This window comes from Schistocerca americana, chromosome 8 (assembly GCF_021461395.2).
Source record: "Schistocerca americana isolate TAMUIC-IGC-003095 chromosome 8, iqSchAmer2.1, whole genome shotgun sequence".
In the NCBI taxonomy this organism is placed as follows: Eukaryota; Metazoa; Arthropoda; class Insecta; order Orthoptera; family Acrididae; genus Schistocerca; species Schistocerca americana.
This window is the reverse complement of record NC_060126.1, coordinates 158,382,475-158,403,088: the sequence shown is the minus strand read 5'-3', so window position 1 is coordinate 158,403,088 and position 20,614 is coordinate 158,382,475. Positions and strand designations below refer to the sequence as shown.

General features: G+C 41.0%; 1 protein-coding gene across 2 annotated transcripts in view; it reads right to left on the bottom strand.

Annotated features, from left to right (window-relative positions):
* Positions 1-20,614, bottom strand: part of LOC124545218 (fatty acid synthase-like) — a 435,708-nt gene that overhangs the window by 405,995 nt on the left and 9,099 nt on the right. For both annotated transcript variants that reach the window (XM_047124086.1, XM_047124089.1), the window contains exon 2: positions 1,453-1,688. In XM_047124086.1, the coding sequence (XP_046980042.1) occupies positions 1,453-1,669 (217 nt within the window). In that variant the 5' untranslated portion in view covers positions 1,670-1,688. The remainder of the gene's footprint in view (positions 1-1,452; positions 1,689-20,614) is intronic.

The window sequence follows — 20,614 nt, the reverse complement described above, 5'->3', positions numbered from 1 at the left end:
TAACAGTTATGACTGCATGATGAGTTTGTGTAATAAATACCCTGGTAAGGAAACTGTTATTGAATGGTTTCACAAATATGATGAGGAAATGCCAGACAGTATTACCTTCAAACAGTTGGTCACAACTGACAGGGCAGAAATGGTAACAGTGGTTAAATCTCAGGAAGAGTACTTGAAAGCTTTAATTGATAACTTACAAAAACTCAAAAGTCACCACTCGTGCAACACGATGACGAAATTGTATTTATGAGATGTTGGTTCAAAATTTCTGAACATTCTGAAGACATGCCTCAGATTTCAAGGTCAACCCTCCTTCACCATGTCATAGGGACGATATATTACAAAAAGTTTTAAGTGTGGTAGTGCCAAAACGCCTACAGGTAAAAGATGTCCAAAAACTGAAAGAACCGGTTTAGCCTTAACATTCCTTCAGCACTACCATGAAGAGAGAGAGGAATTACTGAACAGAATCATGCCTGGGCATGAGAGATAGGTGTATCATGTGAACTCGTGAGACTAGATAACAGTCCAAGCAGTGGGTGGACACTTATTTTCCAAACGAGTCCAAAAAATTCAACCAAACTACAAAACGATGGTTAAAGCTTCTTTGAGATCAGAAAACAATTTTGACAACAGATTTTGTGAGAGTAAGACATGAGAATACTGCAACATTACAGATTTTTTAAGAGTGTTAAAAAAATCCAAAAGGCACAGATGAATACCAAAGGAATCATTCACTTTTATGATGATGCGTGACCTATATCACAAATAGAAGAAAAACAAAACTCACATTTTTTTGAATGGGGAATTTTTTAGGATTCTCTCTGTAGTCTGACTTGGCACCAAGTGATCTTCCTCTCTTCTCCAAGATGAAGGCCTGACTGGCTACTCAGTGTTTCATGACCAACTATGAGTTCTAGGATGCCGTCAACAACTGACTGAGGCACTTGGTGGTACCATTCTTTAATGAAGGAATAAAGAAGACGATGTCAAATGTTTGAATTTGGGTGGTGACTGTAAGGAGAAGTAATGTCAACATATAAGTACAGATTGTATATAAAAATGTATCTGTTTTTTTTCCCTTTTTTAATAGCCAGTTGAAGATTACTTCATGAATACCTCTTTTACAGCAGTTCACTAATCACATGACTTACATTTCAATGAAGGTGAAAAAAAAAGAGAGAGAACTGGAAACATTATAAACCACCTTGGCACTTGAAATGTAGAACATCCAGAAATCCACAACAGAGGGAAATGCAATACCTACAAAACTTAAAAAAGTAGACAGAATCAACTGCTATGCCTTTGAGTAATGTGATACAAAACACAAGTTAGTACAGGTTTAGTTCTAAAAGAATACTCATACAACATAATTATGCATGCAACACAAAAATTCTAGTAGCAATATTGGATAAATAATCAGATATTTCAGTGAAACAAAATGTTACCGACCTCCTTGCCGGCCACGTCGATAATCACTCATCAGATCAGGTAAGTTCTTAAGATTATCCTGGAGCTCATAGAGTCCAACACTTTTTGGAAAATGTCCAGATATACCACTAATGACCAGCTCCTCACCAGGAGGTGGTGATGCCAGTTTCTTCCCAGCAGTAATAAATTCTGCATAGACATCTGATCCGGCCGCTGAGCTGTCTGAAGCTTTGGTCATTGTGGAAAGTCTTGTTACACTATAATCAGAATACAGAGTTTCATTAAACTTTATTTCACTTTACTCACAGAATATTAGTGAAATATGGATTGCACACAAAATATCTTATTACTGTACGTCACGAGTATCTGGAACAATTTGTACTTCTAAAACTAAAAATATTTAAAATACATAAATCATGATGGTCATTGAAACACCCAAAAAGCCTCTCTGGTTCATACGACAAATACGTTTCAAATGCTACCTGTCACTGATAATGATTTGAACTAGCTGCAAACATTTTCCCTGTTCCAGATGATGCCTCTCTGTTTGCAAGGTACATGTATCCATGTAGAGTAGGATTATCGGTGGTTGGAGGCTCTAATGTTATGTTATTAGGCATGTGATGGAGCCTTCTAGGGAGATGGCTGCCAAGGATGAGAAGAAATGCAGTTTGCACTGTGTGTGCATCCCAGATGTGGAGTGGGTCTTACCAGGTGTCATGAACAGCATAGGGTGCAGCCAACTGCAGGTAGTGGCTCTTGTCAGTACCAATGATGTGCACTGTTTCAGATCACAAAAAATTTTCTTTGGTTTCCAGCAGCTATCTGAAGTAAAGACAACCCGTCTTGCTTGAAAGATGAAAGTGAAGCTCACCACCTGCATCATTATTGACAGGTCCAATTACAGTACTTTTGTACAGAACCAAGTGAAGGTCCTGAATCAGAAGCTCAAACTGTTGCGTCACTGTGTAAGCTGCAGCTTTCTTGACATACATCATAGGGTGGAAGGGTATCAGTATCCATCATTTGGATTTGCAGCTCCTCATGTTTACTGTGTTTGCACTTAAAATTGTTGGATGTAAGGTCCACGAGTTATGCAAAACACATCCATTAAATAGATCAGGAGCCCACTACATACATGAGATGGTTACATGGGTAGTGGAGACATATGGAGTGGACTGGGGAGATTTTACAGGTTACAAGGTCTCAGAAAAGTACCAACAGGGGCACAGCCTCCAAAAGAGCAGGTCAAACACAGGACAGGGATACACCTAGATGATATTGGTATCACTGTTGTAAATTGTCATACTTGTGGTGGGAAAGATTCAGAGCTCCACGCGCTCATTGAAGATGCTGAAGCAGAAATCATTATCACCTACTCAAAATTAGCTATGTACTGTTGGAGGTAAGTTAAAACCAAAGTTTTTACCAACAACCCAATGGTCTACTGAAAGTATAAAGCAAATTAAGTTGGTGGTGCCATGTTTGTTGCTGTTACCTTGTAGAAAAATCAAAGCAGATAGCAGTGTCTTAAAATTCATTGAATAAATATAAACAGTTTTCTATCAGAAAAGTTTTCAGTTTTGTCTAAAAATCAATCCCCTTGCATGTTCTTAGATAGTTTGGTAGTTTGTTACACCAAATCTAAGAATATCACATTTTCTTTGTATGGAGTCAGCACAGTGATGGCTTTTGCACATGTTAGAAAAAATAATACGACAATAATTACATTCAAGAAATATGTTACATAGTATAATTGTTCCTCCTTCATTTTTAATTTGGTTGTTTTCCAAAAGTGATTATATTTTGTTCTGATGTTATGACCACGCAGACAAGTGTACTTGAAAACTGCAGTTAGCTGACTCATAAAAAACTTTTTTAAGTATACATTAGCTGCAAGGCCCCATAATTAAATAGCATAGTTAAGAAAGCAGTAAGTTGTTTTACAGTATGTTACTTTTAATTTTTGGCTAGGAACTATTTCTGTGTGCTGGCTATGGAGATATAAGCCAGTACTGACTTTTCCACATACAAAATAAATATGGTTTGCCTTTGCAGATTCTCATCAACGTACACATCCAGAAACCTTCAGCTGCCAGTTTCTGTTGCTGGAAAAAAAATTACTACACTTGGAGAGACAACATTGATTTTGATGTGATAATAGCATACACCATATGGGGAATAGCAGATGGTCTGATAATGGTTTCAGTGTCGTCTGCCAATAGATAGCATTATGGCATAGCTATGAGAGCTCCATCTGTATCTACCCTAATGACCAGAAGCCTCAGTGTGGTGCAAAAGTGTGAAGCAAGCAGGCAACCATGCCACAGAGATGCACTCATGCTTCCTACAGCCAAAATAGCAAGTTTGAAAGAGGTCAAACTGTGGCCTTCAAAGTGATGGAATAGTCTTTTTGGAGAACTGCCACACAAGTTGAACGTGCTGCAACAATGTTGAAACAATGCTGGTATCAGTGCTATTGTTGAACATTTACAACCATGCAAGTGAGGTTCTGTATGTCAACACTGCACAGATGTCCCCCAGGATCATCACATTGTAAGGGCAGCAGTGGCAGATCATAGAGCTACCACATCACAAAAAAGACGGCTTGTGAATTCAGATGAGTCAACACAAACTATTGCAAACTGGTTATTAGCATTGGGACTACAGGCATGCACACCTCTAGCCCGTCTTCCACTCGCGCTACAGCATTAACATGCACAGCTCAAAGAGTGCCATCAGAAGATCACTTGGAAGAAGAATGGCGAGCAGTAGTCTTCAGCGAAGAAAGCATGCAGGTGATGGTCATCTGTACTTACAACACAGACCTGGTGAATGTTGTCTCATAGAGTGCATACGGCCAAGAAACACTGACCCCATCCCATGTCTTACAGACTGGGGTGCGATAAGCTACAACTCTCATTCACCTTTGGTGTTTCTGGAGGGGACAATAACTAGAACTAGTGTCTGATAAATGTAGAATGTTGTTGGACCCATCCTTTTTTTCCATTCTTCCAACAGGAAGATGATGTCTTGTTGCAACAGGACAGTGCTTGCCCGCACACAGCCCATGAAACTCAAAGTGCTCTGCAAGACATGTAGCAGCTTCCCTGGCCAGCACAATCTCTGGACTTGTCTCCAATTGTGCTTGTGTGCAGTATAATGGGATGAAAAATGACTAATGTGACTCATCAGCCAACAACTCTTACAGAACTACATCAACAGGTCAAGCAGATATGGCATAACATACACCAGGACAGTATTCACTGTTCATACAACTGACTGGATAGCAGAATCAGTGCCTGCACTGCTGCTTGTGGAGGTTATACCCTGTACTAACACAGGTGTTTCAGCAAGGATTGATACCTAGTACCTCAGAACTGCTTGTGCTATTGATCTGTAAATGTAATCATTTTGTGTACTCTATATGTGCTGTTGCAACAATAAATCTTGAGTGAATTGGAAACCTCTAAAAGGGTGTATTAATGGTTCTCCAGTAGTGTATACTACTTCTAACATTGTGGTGATGCCTGCCTGTTTGAAATGCCAGTAATTGAGATTTAGCAACATTCACCTTGCACCTCTAATTGATGAAGTGTTTTGTTAACCCTGTTTGTTACCCCACTAGCAGCAAAAGATTCTAACTCCTTACATTATCTACCACAGAAGAATATTATAATGTCATCTGCGTGGCTTATAATATGTGAGTTAATGGGTTGTACAATGTCACTATGCACAAATGTTAAGAATACTAGTAGCAAGACACAATCAATACCTGTGTGAAAGCAATGGTAATTTTACCAACAACAGAGCCACAAAATTGAAGTTACTGTACCAAAAGCAGTCTTCTGAAGTTCACTCAACAATGAAGATTTAGTAACTACTCTAGAATTTGAATCATGAGCAGCTGCCAACTTGAGCAATTTGGAAGTGGATACCTTTATGGTAGTCAAACCAACTTTAGTCACTTTTCACAGGGAAGTCTCTGAATCCTTACTGTATAACAAGTACGTCCCTTTCATAATATGTTGATGAAACAGCTCAATTTTTATCATATAGTCCCAAACTAGCAACCCCCCTCTCCTGGCTGCACAAGAGTAGCACAAAGTATTTATGGCCAGACAATGACTCAAACCATTTAAGCAGTACATGACAGGAAAGTTCTCAGAAGGTGCAAATTATATGTTCCATATTTAATTGGCATTCAGAATGACATGTGGCAAAGGTGGATGCTGTGAGTATACGCACCACCTAATCTGTCTGACTGTAGCACGAGCTCAGTAAGAGCTACACGCGCATGCCAGCTGCCTGACTGCAATCCAATATGTTATTATCCACCTGACCACAACAAATCAGCACTAGTTACTTGCCAGATGACTGACTCCAGAACCAGTGTGGTGAGAGCTACATTTTGTGTGTGACCTACAATGTGGTATGAGGCACCCACTGCCACACAACACTGGTACAGAGCATCCTCCACAATGCAACATTAGCACACACCACCCTCTACCATGCAGCTTTGGTACAAGACACTGACACGAAACATTATCATGAAGCACATTCTGCCACACACATTGGTAAGGAGCACCCACTTCCACATAACTCTGGTAAGATGCCCCTATGTCACACAACATCAGTAAAAAGCATCCTTCACCACTTAACATTTGTACAAAGCTTCTTCTGCCATGTAATGATATGAAGTACCCTCTGCTATGTAGCACTTGTATGGAGCACACATGAGCTAAAGCGATTCCAAGCCATTCTGCCACGCACAGTCAGATAACAACGGTGGCGTTTTCTTAGTGGCACAAGATGCTAAATCGTCATAGTTCAGTCAGTTTGTATTAAATGTTTATAAATGATAATAAACAGACCTTCCTCATAAAACAGTCTATTTATCTGTAAAACTCTATGAAAATGCCTACGGTACTTCCTGATGTTAGCCATAAACTGAGGTAAGGGTGTTCAGTTTACGTGTGTATAGAAGATAGATAGATAGATAGATAGATAGAGGCTCAATTAAACATCTGTATTCACAGACTGCAAAGTTGCACAGGTCAATCTAGTACACAGGGAAGGAATTAGAGACCCAAATTAGAGACCCATATCATTGACACTTATTATTAATAGAATTTTGGTGTATATACATTATGAAATACCTCCAAGAAAGATACATAACCAGCACAGACTTCAAAAATATAATTCTTGTGAATCACAAGTGCTTCTTTATTCACACAGGTTAAAGATGCTACCAACAGGAAATCTCAAGTTAATTCCATATTTATAGATTTCCAGAAGGCTTTTGATACAGTTCCTCACAAGCAGCTTCCAATCAAATGGCATGCCTATGGAGTCTGTGACTGGATTCAAGGCCACAGTTCATAGTAACTAGTGGGAAGTCATGTACCAAAACCAAAACTATATCTGAGGTTCTCCACAGAAGCATTATAGGACTTTATTGTTCCTGATGTTTGTAAAAGATTTTTTCTTGGAAGAAATTTCTGCAATTTGGCTGTAAATTATTTATTTCACAGATGATGATTTCATATTTATAGTCATTCTCAACTGCTTGTTGAAATGTCAGAATATATTTGATTTGTCTGTGACATGTCACTGTCGAGAAAACACATTTCTGGTCTTATAGACCATTTGTCGTATTGCATATTGAAGACACATAATCCAGCTGATGCCAGGAGAGAAATCAGTCTAGGAACTTTTTGGATGGATGGTGTATATCCTACCAGGTCTGGTAACAACAATAAACATGACTAGCACTAATGCTCTGGTGGCCACTCTACCTGATGCAGGGAACTGCAATTTAATCATTTCATATATACCAATGATGTGCACAGGTAGGATATTACATTGATATATGATCATGTCTGCTAAGTGCTTCACATTTTTTCTTGGCAGGCAGTGAACATTGCATGCATGTCTGCTTGAGTAGTTATTTTTGGAAGTGATACCGGGCATGACCTCCAAATATACCCCAGTGCTGTACAAACCATTTTCAGTTTTCTTGTTATGTCAAATCTTGAGAAAACATCAAGCATTCAATGATTGCCCTCCACTGACTTCATCAGTAGTCACTGGCAATCAGTTGCTGTTGATGTTGATGGAGGTAATTGTCGAAGGCCTGATGAAAAATCACAAGATGCAGGTCTAAAGCTTCATGTTTTACCCAGATTTGACAAGACATGAAAATTGAGAATGTGTTATTGGCCTACACAAGAATGTCATAGTGAGAACTTCATTCTTAGCTCACAGTGTTATTTGATATCATTATATTTCCTATTTTGCTCCTGTCATGTCAGAATACAAAGAAGTAACGGTATGTCACATTTCAGAAAGGTATGTAGTATGTACCTAGTGATGGAGTGATTCAGCTTCTTGTAATACTGGGATCATTACAAGAGACAAGAAGAAAAAACTAAGAGAATAGCAAAGATATAAGTAAGACAGAAGTAGACGAAGGATTTATTCTCTAATGCTTTCAGTGGACAGAACAGCTGAGTAGGAGACACTGAGTGAACACAGAGAAGGATAGCAAATGGAGTACTTGACAGAAGTGCTATACGACATGTAATGATAGAAACTCGAAGAAAAATTATCTGATATGACATGCAAATCTACTTGGGGAATTTCAAGAATCAATGTTCAAGTCTGAATCTCTGAACATTCTCATCAGATCCTATAGCTTCACTCTCTGCACATTGTCTTATGAGACAGGCAGTTGAGCTAGATGTAAACTGAATTAACAACCATCAGTTTACTATAATGGTGAGAATGTGTGAAGATTTTTGGCATGTTGGCACACTTGTTTAGGCAAATTCTAGGTTGGCCTCATCTCCAACTCTGAGCCACAATACATAAGCAGTAAAAATATCAATGCACAAGGAACACTGTTTACATGACTCACAGGCAGATGGAGGAAATGGACTTCCTCTTTAAAACCTGTACAGGGGAAATTTAACAATGCCTCTGAGGCCAATGGAATCCCTAAGAGGTTCTATATCCAATTTGTGGCTGTGTTAAGCCCTCTGTTAACTATAATCTTTCATTGATTCCTTGAATAAAAACCCATGCCCAGTGCTTGGAAGAAAGCACAAGTCATACCTGTCTACAAGAAAGGTAATGAAAGTGATGCACAAAACTACCATACAATATCCTTGACATCAGTTTGTTGTAGAATATTAGAACATATTTTGATCTTAAACATAATGAGGTGTCTCAAAAAGAATGACCTCCCCCATGCCACCCAGCACGGATCTCAAAAACATGGATCGTGTAAGACCTAACTAACATATTTTCCACATGACACACTGAAAGCCATGGATCAATGCTGTCAGATAGGTAGAGCATTCCTTGATTTCTGAAAAACACTTTACTTAGTATCACACCTAAGCTTATTATCAGAAGTATGATCATGTGAGGTATCAAGTGAAATTTGTGACTGGATTGAGAATTTTTTGGTACGGAAGACGCAGCATATTATCTTGGATGGAGCATCATCCTCAGGTGTAGAAGTAGTTTTGGGTGTGCCCAGGGAAATGTGTGTGGCTTCTGCTGTTCATGTTGTATGGTAATGACCTTGTACACAATATTAAAAGTAACCTTAATAGTAACATGATGCAGTTATGTACAATGAAGGATGACAGTTTGTGAGAAGCTGCACAAATACTGAGTCAGGACCTGATAAGATTTCAAACTGGTGCAAAGACTGGCAATTTGTTCCAAATGTTCGAAAATATAAAACTGTGCACTTCACAAAACAAAATAACATAATATCCTATGACTACAGTATCTGTATGGAATGATCACATAGGCTCAGTCATGGGAAAATAGATAACAGACTTAGGTTTATTGGTAGAATTCTAGGGAAATGCACTTAGTCTACAAAGAAGATTGCTTACAAATCATTCGTGCAATCCATTCTAGGATACTGCTTAAGTGTGTGGGACCTGTACCAAACAGGACTAACAGGGAGCATTGAACATATACAGAGAAGGGCAACACAAATAATCACAAGTTAGTTTGACCTGCAGAAGAGTCTCACAGAGACACTGAAACAAATGAACTGGCAGACACTTGAAGACAGATGTAAGCTATCCTGGAAAAACCTAATCACAAAGTTGGAAGAACTGGCTTTAAACAGTAAGTCCAAGGATATACTACAATCTCCAACATAACACTCCAGTAAGGATCATGAGAATAAGATCAGATTAATTGAAGCATGCACAGAGGCACTTAAATAGTCATTCATCCCGTATGTACTCCTTATGTGGATGAAATGGGAAAAAACCCTAATAAGTAGTAAAATAGGATGTACCCTCTGTCACACACTTCCCCCAAGGTTTACAGAGTATAAATATAGGTGTATGAGGGGCAGCCAAATGAAAACTGAACACCTGGCACAACAGGGCCATAGGAGGATTCCAAAAAAAAGTAATCACCATGTGTGTTAAGACATTCAGGCCACTGGGGGAGGAGTCAATCAATTCCTGTTTTACAGAATACAGTAGGCCATGGATCCTGAACGACACTCACTCTTGCACCTCCTTGTCCAACAGAAACTGACATCCACATGTCTTCCTTCAGGTTGCCAAAGATGTGAAAATCACATGGTAAAAGATCTGTGCTGCATGGAAGATTGTGCAGTGTTTTCAACCAAAGGGTAGACTTCAGGTGACTGAAAATGTAAGAGTGGGAGTTATTGTGCAACAGGATGATTTTGTACCAGAGCATTCCTGGAGGTTTTGATTTATATCATGTCTCAGGTTCTGTGAAGTGTCTTCACAGCACAGCACACTGATTATGGTTCCACATCAAGAAACTGATGAAGCAGAGGAATAATCCTGTCGCATGATAGCGCTCGCCTCCATACTGGCAATCAGACAAAGGATATGCTTTGGTGATTTGATTTGGAAATACTACCACATCCTCCATACAGGCCAAATCTTTCACCATAATCATTCTATAGTCTGTTTTTGCAGGTGTTCAGTTTTCATTTGACTGTCCCTTACAGACAGTCAGAAACAAGCTGAGCTAGCTCACATATTTGCTAAGATAGAGCTCTAGCTTTACAGTGAATGCATTGAAACCTCAGCAACAAAAAATGCTTGCAAAAGAATGAAAATAAGCCCCAATTTTCTTGCAAGTATTATACATTCACATGACAGAGACAGGTTTCACAGTTCTTATGGCAATGAGCTCAAATAGCTTGGTTATCTCTGATCCACAACAACAGTACAGTAGCAGAAAAAGGTAACAAATACTAGGTTAGAAAACACTGTTTTACAAAGAAAAATCAAAGCTCCAGGATGAACAACAGAATTCTGGTGTAGTTTTTGTTAATGACATTTAAAAGAAACTAGGTAAAACAATCCATTAACCAGTACAGTACTAGTTACAGAAAGCTGGTTGAAACCTGAAACTGATAGCAGTGAGATTTTTGGGGAAAATTTAAGTGTATATTGAAAGGATAGACTAACGGGAAGGCTCATCTCTGATTTAATCAAAAACTTTAGAGAAAACTTCTGTTCACTTGTACATAAGTTCCCCAATCATAATGTAATCATCAGTGGAGACTTTTAATCATCCAACAATTAACTGAGAAAATTACTGTTTTGTTAGTGGTGGGCATGATAAGTTAAGATACACTGTGAAACATTACTAAATGCCTTGTCTGAAAACTATCTAGAACAGGTGTTTAGGAACCCCATCCATGACGGAAATATATTAAATCTAATGCCAACAAATACACCTGACATCATTGAGGATGTCCACATAGAAACTGGTATCAATGACCAGGATGTGGTTGTGGCAACAATGATTACAAAGGACAACTAAAACAAGCAGAAAGATATATATGCTCATTAAACTAGATAAAAAATCAGTAGTGTCATATATCAATGAGGAACTTGAAACTTTCAGCACAGGTCAGGAGAATGTAGAGGAACTCTGGCACAGTTTAAAAGAATAGTCGACCATACACTGGATAGATGTGTATCCAGTACAACAGTTCATGATGGGAGGGGACCTCCATGTTATACAGTCACTGGAAAGAAACTTCTAAGGAAACACAGATTACCACGTAATATGTGTAAAACAAAGCGCAGGGCTATGGATAGAGAGATGCTGAACGGAACACATTAGGCTGTCAAGAGAGCAATGTGTGATGCCTTCAATGACTACCTTAGCAGAATATTGTCAAATGACATTTCACAAAATCCAAAGAAATTCTCATAATATGTAAAGGCTGTTAGTGGCACCAAAGTTAGTGTCCAGTCCCTAGTGAATGAGAAAGGAACTGACACTGACAGTATCAAAGCAAAAGCTCAAATGCTTAACTCTGTTTTCAAATGTTCCTTTACAAAGGAGGACCCAAGAGAATTGCCCAATTTAATCCTTGTACCACTGAACAGATGAATGAAATAAGTATTAGTGTGATTTGAAATTGTTACAATTGAACAAAGCTTCCAGGCCCCAATAGAATTGCTGTCAGATTCTATACTGAATTTGAGGTTGAGTTAGCCCCTCTTCAAACTATAATCTATTGTAGACCCATCGAAGATAAACCATGTCCAGTTGTTGGAAAAAGTCACATATACATTCTCTCTGTCTCTTCATCTTCAGCTTGCGATGTCAGCATGTATACCTGAACTGGCGTTGTCAGTACTGGAGTGTTGGTTTGCTGTTGCTTCTGTAAGAGCAACCCTATCACTGAACTGTTCACTGCAACACACTCTCTGCCTATCTTCTTATTCATCCCAAATCCTACTCCCATTATAGAATTTTCTGCTGCTGTTGATACTCCCCTACATTAATCTGGCTAGAAACCCTTGCATTCTTTCCATTTCACTTCACTGACCCCTACTTATATCTAGATTGAGCCTTTGCATTTCCATTTTCAGATTTTATAGTTTCTGTTCCACGTTCAGGTTTCTGACATTCCACGCCCTGACTCGTAGAACATTACCCTTTTGCTGGTTATTTAATCTTTTTTCCATGGTCACCTCTCCGTTGGCAGTCCCCTCCAGGAAATCCGAATGGGGAACTATTCTGGAATCTTGCCAGTGGAGAGATCATCATGAAACTTTTTCAATTACAGACCACATGTCCTGTGTATGCACGTTATGTGACTTTAGTGTAATGGTTTTCATTGTGTTCTGCACCCTCACGCCGTTGATCATTGCTAATACTTCTACCTTGAAGGGTAGTTTCCCACTCCAAGGACAAGAGAGTGCGCTGAACCTCTGTCCGCTCCTTCCTCTTTGACATGGCCATTGGCAGAATAAGGATGACTTCTTATGCTGGAAGTCTTCGGCCACCAATGCTGATTGTTAACCAAAGTTTCAGAAGTGGCGGGTTTCGAACAGGGGACCTAGGACGATTTGATTTCTAATCAAATGTGCTACCCCTAGACCACAGATGCATACACTACACGCGATAAACGCAAGAGAAGAGCACACGTCAGTCTTCAAGAATTTAAAAAAACTAAAAAATGAAATAATAGCTAGTGTTCACTCAGTAGCAGATCCGTCCCGAGCTGATTGACGGCGGCCCTTGCAGAGCTACCAGCCACCTACCCGTTTAGAGTACCTCTCTCCAATTATTTTCTAAGCAATTTATCAAATTTTGTACTTATGTGAGAACGATTAATAAAAACGGAGGAGTACTGAAAAATAGTACATAAGTGAACTATATTGACGAACAATACTGCGTACAGGAAATTAAATGCGTCATTGTAGTAATTAAAATTACAAATCGTAATAAATTTAAAAATAAGTTAATGTAGGTAACATAAAATTATGTCTTATTATTCATGGCTGCTACTGCATATTCGACTTTCAATGCTTTATAATACGTCAGTGTTTCATTCACGTTCGAATAACAACAAAATACGTAATACAGTAAAAAGTAATGCCTAGTTCCAGTGGTCTTATGACACCAAATGCTTGAGCAATGCACACAAATGCCAATCGCAAAGTATAAATTTTTTTAATACAAGGATTCACGAAAGTGTAGTTTGCCAGACGAAAAAAGTATAGCCACTTACAGGCACGAAGACTGATAAGTCCTGTAATACTATAAATCAGTCACAGAAGGCTTATTCTTAAATTTCTTCTTATTTACGCAGTACATCGTACCAACTGCAACTTGTGAGCAGCAAATAAATTACATATCCACCCCACCTTTATTGCTTGCTTCCTCCACCATAGCGTCTCACACCACTCTTCATTCGGCAGAAATCGGCGAGAATCTGAAGTCTTCGAGATAATACCACATTTTCTTCAGCACCTGCTCCTGACCTTTGCAAACCTACAATGGCGGAGCGAATGAGCAGCGCAAATACCATTGTTGAACGTGAGCGAACTGTGTAGACGACAGCTACGTTAACCGAGCGCAATGTTGCCCCATTAACCATGTTTGCGACAAACGTCTGTTCCGTAATAGTCGCTTTTTTATGATGTTACTAGGACGAAATGAAACTAACAACAGCATGCGTGTGCAGTCACGGGCCAAGGGAAATGCTTATTGTTATAGATAGAAGACAGGAACACAAGATGCAGGAGAATTCCCGTAGTCCTGTCTATCTTTCTTGTCCTTTGTTCTGGTTAGTTTTTGCGCTTCCGCTCCACCCCTTTGGCACCCCGTTCTTCTGTGCCATCGCCTTTGACAGGGTCTTATCTCGCCACCCTTTCGGTAAGACCTTGCTCAGTTACATGTAATTTTTAATTGAGTATTTCAGCCAACTGCAGACAAATAAAAAGCATCGATTCGTCAAGAATCCTATAAAATTTTCCTCTTTCAAAACCTACTAAAATGCAGCCAAAGCACACATTGTGATTTTATTTAAATGGAAACTTCCGACAATATACTACAAGCTCTATCCCACAAAAAGCGACGCACTACGAAGGAATTACGCAGACTGGACACTAACTGATATTCATACAGGTATCGTCGGGAAATGCAAAACTGTAAACTAGGGCGGCAGATGGATGAATGTGTGACGCTGCAGCGAAATTTCATGGCGCAGCTGACGAGAATAGTAACCAGAGCAGATGTCGATATCGGAGCATAAAGACTCAGCAGATTTCATTCCGTGAACTCAGTTGGACACTATCTACACTACTGGCCATTAAAATTGCTACACCAAGAAGAAATGCAGATGATAAACGGGTATTCATTAGACAAATATATTATACTAGAACTGACATGTGATTACATTTTCACGCAATTTGGGTGCATAGATCCTGAGAAATCAGTACCCAGAACAATCAAATCTGGCCGTAATAACGGCCTTGATATGCCTGGGTATTGACTCAAACAGAGCTTGGATGGCGTGTAAAGGTACAGCTGCCCATGCAGATTCAACACGATACCACAGTTCATCAAGAGTAGTGGTGACTGGCGTATTGTGACGATCCAGTTGCTCGGCCACCATTGACTAGACTTTTTCAGTTGGTGAGAGATCTGGAGAGTGTGCTGGCCAGGGCAGCAATCGAACATTTTCTGTATCCAGAAACGCCCGTACAGGACCTGCAACATGCGGTCGCGCATTATCCTGCCGAAATGCATGGTTTTACAGGACTCGAATTAAGGGTAGAGCCAAGGGTCGTAACACATCTGCAACGTAACGTCCACTGTTCAAAGCGCCGTCAATGGGAACAAGAGGTGACCGAGACGTGTAACCAATGGCACCCCATACCATCACGCCGGGTGATACGCCAGTATAGCCATGACGAACACGCGCTTCCAATGTGCGCTCACCGCGATGTCGCCAGACACGGATGCGACCATCACGATGCTGTAAACAGAACCTTTATTCATCCGAAAAAATGACGTTTTGCCATTTGTGCACTCAGGTTCGTCGTTGAGTACACCATCGCAGGCACTCCTGTCTATGATGCAGCATCAAGGGTAACCGCACCCATGGTCTCCGAGCTGATAGTCCATGCTGCTGCAAACGTCGTCGAACTGTTCGTGTAGATGGTTGTTGTATTGCAAACCCCCATCTGTTGACTCGACGTGGCTGCACGATCCGTTGCAGCCATGTATATAAGATGCCTGTCATCTCGACTGCTAGTGATACGAGGCCGTTGGGATCCAGCACGGCGTTCCGTATTAACCTCCTGAACCCACCAATTCCATATTCTGCTCACAGTCATTGGATCTCGACCAACGCGAGCAGGAGTGTCGCGATACGATAAACCGCAATCGCGATAGGCTACAATCCGACCTTTATCAAAGTCGGGAAAGTGATGGTACGCATTTCTCCTCCTTACACGAGACATCACAACAACGTTTCACCAGGCAACGCCGGCCAACTGCTGTTTGTGTATGAGAAATCGATTGGAAACTTTCCTCATGCCAGCACGTTGTAGGTGTCGCCACCGGCGCCAACCTTGTGTGAATGTTCTGAAACGCTAATCATTTGCATATCACAGCATCTTCTTCCTGTCGGTTAAATTTCGCGTCTGTTGCACGTCATCTTCGTGGTGTAGCAATTTTAATGGCCAGTAGTGCATGCCTTGCAGACAGCCCCGTGAACAATATACGCAGATGTCAGCATTTGAGAGTGGACGTGTAATTTTACTCAAAGAAGCCGGTTGGAGGACTCGGCGAATCGCTCGAGATTTGAATAAGAGCAATGCCACTATTCTATGATGTTGGCAGGAGTGGGCGAACCATGACCTAACACAGCGTCAAGAATGAAGCAGTCGACCTAGAGAGACAACAGAACGTGAGTCACTCAGAACCCCGAATTCGTTATTATCATCTACCCGACGTGCAATTGGTGATGCAGAACAAGGACCATTAATAAGCGGTTTATAGAAAGGGAGTTGAGCTCACTGTGCCCCTTGCGCCAGCTGCCTTTGACCTCAATATGGCGTGAAGCCAGTTTGCAGTTGTGTTGGGTACAGTTGGCCTGGAGTCTCATTGACTGGAGTGTCTTCCCTTTCCAACTGAGTCCCGATGACCAGCAAAGACTTGTCTGGAGGCAGTGGTGGGTACCTACCTGACACAATACAGCCCGACAACCAGTAGTGACGGTCTGGAATGCCATTTCATTTCACGGCAGGACTACTTTGGTTGTCAGCCGAGCACTTTACAGTACAATGGTACGTTGACGATATTCTATGCTCCGTTTTGTTGCCCTTCATGACAAGCCATCCAGCTTATATTCCCGCCCACACACTGTGGAAGTTTGTACTGCTCGTCTTCATGCTTGTCAAACCCTGCCTTTGCCATCAATGTCGCCAGATCTCTCCACAACTGAGAACGTCGTGGCAGGGCCTTCCAACCGGCTCGGGATTTCGACGGTTTAATGCGCCAGTTTGACAGAATCTGGCATGATATCAGTTAGGAGGACATCGAACAATATTAATCAATCGAAGTCAAATAATCACTTGCATAAGGACCAGAGGTGGAGTAATGGGTTATTGAAGTGCTCAATTTGTCACGCTATTTCTCTTTAATAAATCATCCTATTTTTCTGAAACTGTAGTCATTTGTTTACCTGTACATTTACAATACATGGACCGTTTTCCATCACATTCCGATAATTACTTCGTAGTGCATCTTTTTTTCTTTTCTTTTATTCTTCCTTATAATGTACGTCTTATTTTACAAAATGGTGGAAACATAAGGGCCCAATTTTACCGCAAGTGTCACGCGACGAAGAGGACAAAAGGATAGCCATACTTCCCCTATAAAGAGCTTCATCTTCCCATTCCATAACTGTAGACAGTGGACACAGGAAGGGTATCCAGGTGCAGAGTTAAAATACGATTGCAGTATCGTGGGAGGGAGCTTACCCATTATTAACAAACCCTCCGAAGGCGAGGTAAACAGTTATGAACCGATTACAGAAATATTCCACTGCTCACTACAAGTCATTCCTGTAGAAATCACGAGGATAGAATCGGACTAGTAACAGCTCTCATAGAGATAGATGCACCACCTGTCAATGTAACGGGAAAGTCTTTCCTATGTGTAGTGAGTAAAAAATCCCACCATACAATTCACAGTGATTTGCAGGTACAGATGGAGATGTATACTCGACCGTATGCATATTCGGTTTAGTCGCATGTTTGAAGTCAATGTGAAATAACCACTCACAGGTGGCAGTAAGCATTACTAGCAGTGGAGGGTATATACAGCAGAAAGGGAACACAGAATACATTGCAATCGTTGTCACAATGTGGAAACGGAGCGATTTATCTGACGTTCAAAAGAGCATACTTGACTTTCTGGCCAAGGGTGGAAGCATTTCCGAAACGGCAGAATTTATGTTCGCGTGTCACCGTGCTTAACGTATACAGTGCATGGAAAAATGGCACTATCCAAAACCGGTAACTGTTGTGCACCACACGCCATAGATGATAGCGGCGAACGATGGATGGGGGGATGTGTACGGGCGAAAACACGTCCAACAGTTGAGCAACTGACCGTCCAGATTGAACCAAGGGGGCTAGCAACAGTGCCTCCTCAACGACCGTTCAACGAACATTGCGGCGTATGGGCCTCCGTAGCAGGCGACTGATTCATGCACTCACTCCGACTGCTGTTTATTAGAGACGAACGCTGGAATCTGCACAGCAATACCGCAACTGGACATCCATTGAGGCGTGAAAGGTGGCCTTTTCAGATGAATCACGTTTTACGCTCTATCGGAAAGATGGCCGTTGGCGTGTGCGATATGAAACGTCTGAAAGCAAACACCCTGCACCAATGGTCAGCAGGGTCCAGCCCAGAGAGCATTCCATGGCTAATCTTTACCATACTAGAAGGTATAGTGGATCAACACTAGTATGCCACCCCTACATGTAGTTTGTTTTTCCTCGTCACAATGGCATCTACCAGTAACCTGTCACGCAGCTCGCAGAGTACGTGCGTGATTCGAAGAGTGCACGGGTGAGTTTATTGCACTCCCCAAGCCACCAGACTCCCCGGATTTAAAACCAACCGAGAAGCTGTGGGCCACCTCGTTTGGGCTATTCGAACCATGGATCCTCAATCGAGAGTCGTAACACAGCTAGCCACGGCACTGAAGTCGACATGGCTCCACATCCCTGACGGTTCCATCTATCGGCTCTCTTCCGGCATGTCTCGCAGCTGTCACTGCTGCCATAGGTGGTTATTCAGGCTTCTGAAAGATTGTCACATTAATGTGACTAAACAATCCCAAAGAAAGCAGGTGTTGACAGATGTGAAAATTACCGAACTATCAGTTTAATAAGTCACAGCTGCAAAATACTAACGCGAATTCCTTATAGACGAATGGAAAAACTGATAGAAGTCGACCTCAGGGAAGATCAGTTTGGATTCCGTAGAAATGTTGGAACACGTGAGGCAATACTGACCTTACGCCTTATCTTAGAAGAAAGATTAAGGTAAGGCAAACCTACATTTCTAGCATTTGTAGACTTAGAGAAAGCTTTTGACAATGTTGACTGGAATACTCTCTTTCAAATTCTAAAGGTGGCAGGGGTAAAATACAGGGAGCGAAAGGCTATTTACAATTTGTACTCAACCAGATGGCAGTTATAAGAGTCGAGGGGCATGAAAGGGAAGCAGTGGTTGGGAAGTGAGTGAGACAAGGTTGTAGCCTCTCCCCGATGTTATTCAATCTGTATATTGAGCAAGCAGTGAAGGAAACAAAAGAAAAATTCGGAGTAGGTATTAAAATCCATGGAGAAGAAATAAAAACTTTGAGGTTCGCCGATGACATTGTAATTCTGTCAGAGACAGCAAAGGACTTGGAAGAGCAGTTGAACGGAATGGACAGTGTCTTGTGTTGTGTCTAGACAAGACAGCCTAGACACAATAAGAGGAAGCCGAAAGGCACGCGCTTAAACCCACGCAGGCTGGCGTGAGGTCTGAAACAGGATACGTAATGAATGCTATAAAGAAAAGTACGTAGCTTCTGGAATACTTAACTTTAATCCACATTTGTAGAACATCGTTCTTGATGATACATGCTTCACAATATTAATTATCAATTGAATACGGCGCCTTGCTAGGTCGTAGCAAATGTAGCTGAAGGCTATGCTAACTATCGTCTCGGCAAATGAGAGCGTAGTTGTCAGTGAAACATTCCTTGCAAAGTCGACTGTACAACTGGGGCGAGTGCCAGTACGTCTCTCTAGACCTGCCGTGTGGTGGCGCTCGGTCTGCTATCACTGACAGTGGCGACACGCGGGTCCGGCGTATACTAATGGACCGCGGCCGATTTAAAGGCTACCACCTAGCAAGTGTGGTGTCTGGCGGTGACACCACATCTTGAAAGGAGGGTATAAGATGAACACCAACAAAAGCAAAACGAAGATAATGGAATGTAGTCGAATTAAGTCGGGTGATGCAGAGTCAATTAGATTAGGAAATGAGACACTTAAAGTAGTAAAGGAGTTTTGCTATTTCGGGAGCAAAATAACTGATGATGGTCGAAGCAGAGAGGATATAAAATGTAGACTGGCAATGGCAAGGAAAGCGTTTCTGAAGAAGAGAAATTTGTTAACATCGAGTATAGATTTAAGTGTCAGGAAATCGTTTCTGAAAGTATTTGTATGGAGTGTAGCCATGTATGGAAGTGAAACATGGACGATAAATAGTTTGGACAGGAAGAGAACAGAAGCTTTCGAAATGTGGTGCTACAGAAGAATGCTGAAGATTAGATGGGTAGATCACGTAACTAATGAGGAGGTATTGAACAGAATAGGGGAGAAGAGGAGTTTGTGGCACAACTTGACAAGAAGAAGGGACCGGTTGGTAGAGCATGTTCTGAGGCATCAAGGGATCACAAATTTAACATTGGAGGGCAGCGTGGAGGGTAAAAATCGTATAGGGAGACCGAGAGATGAATACATTAAGCAGATTCAGAAGGATGTAGGTTGCAGCAAGTACTGGGAGATGAAGAAGCTTGCACAGGATAGAGTAGCATGGAGAGCTGCATCAAACCAGTCTCAGGACTGAAGACCACAACAACAACAATGTACAAGCCATTATACACGCATAAATCAAAAGCTGAATGTCTTAGTGTGAATTAGGTACTTAATGTTGGAAGTTTAACAGTTATTAATCGGTCAAAATGTAACAATGTTATTCATTAATCATTTTTAGAGCCACTAAGGTAATGTTTCTACAATGAACGGAAAAGCTCGAAACTGGTAATGATTAT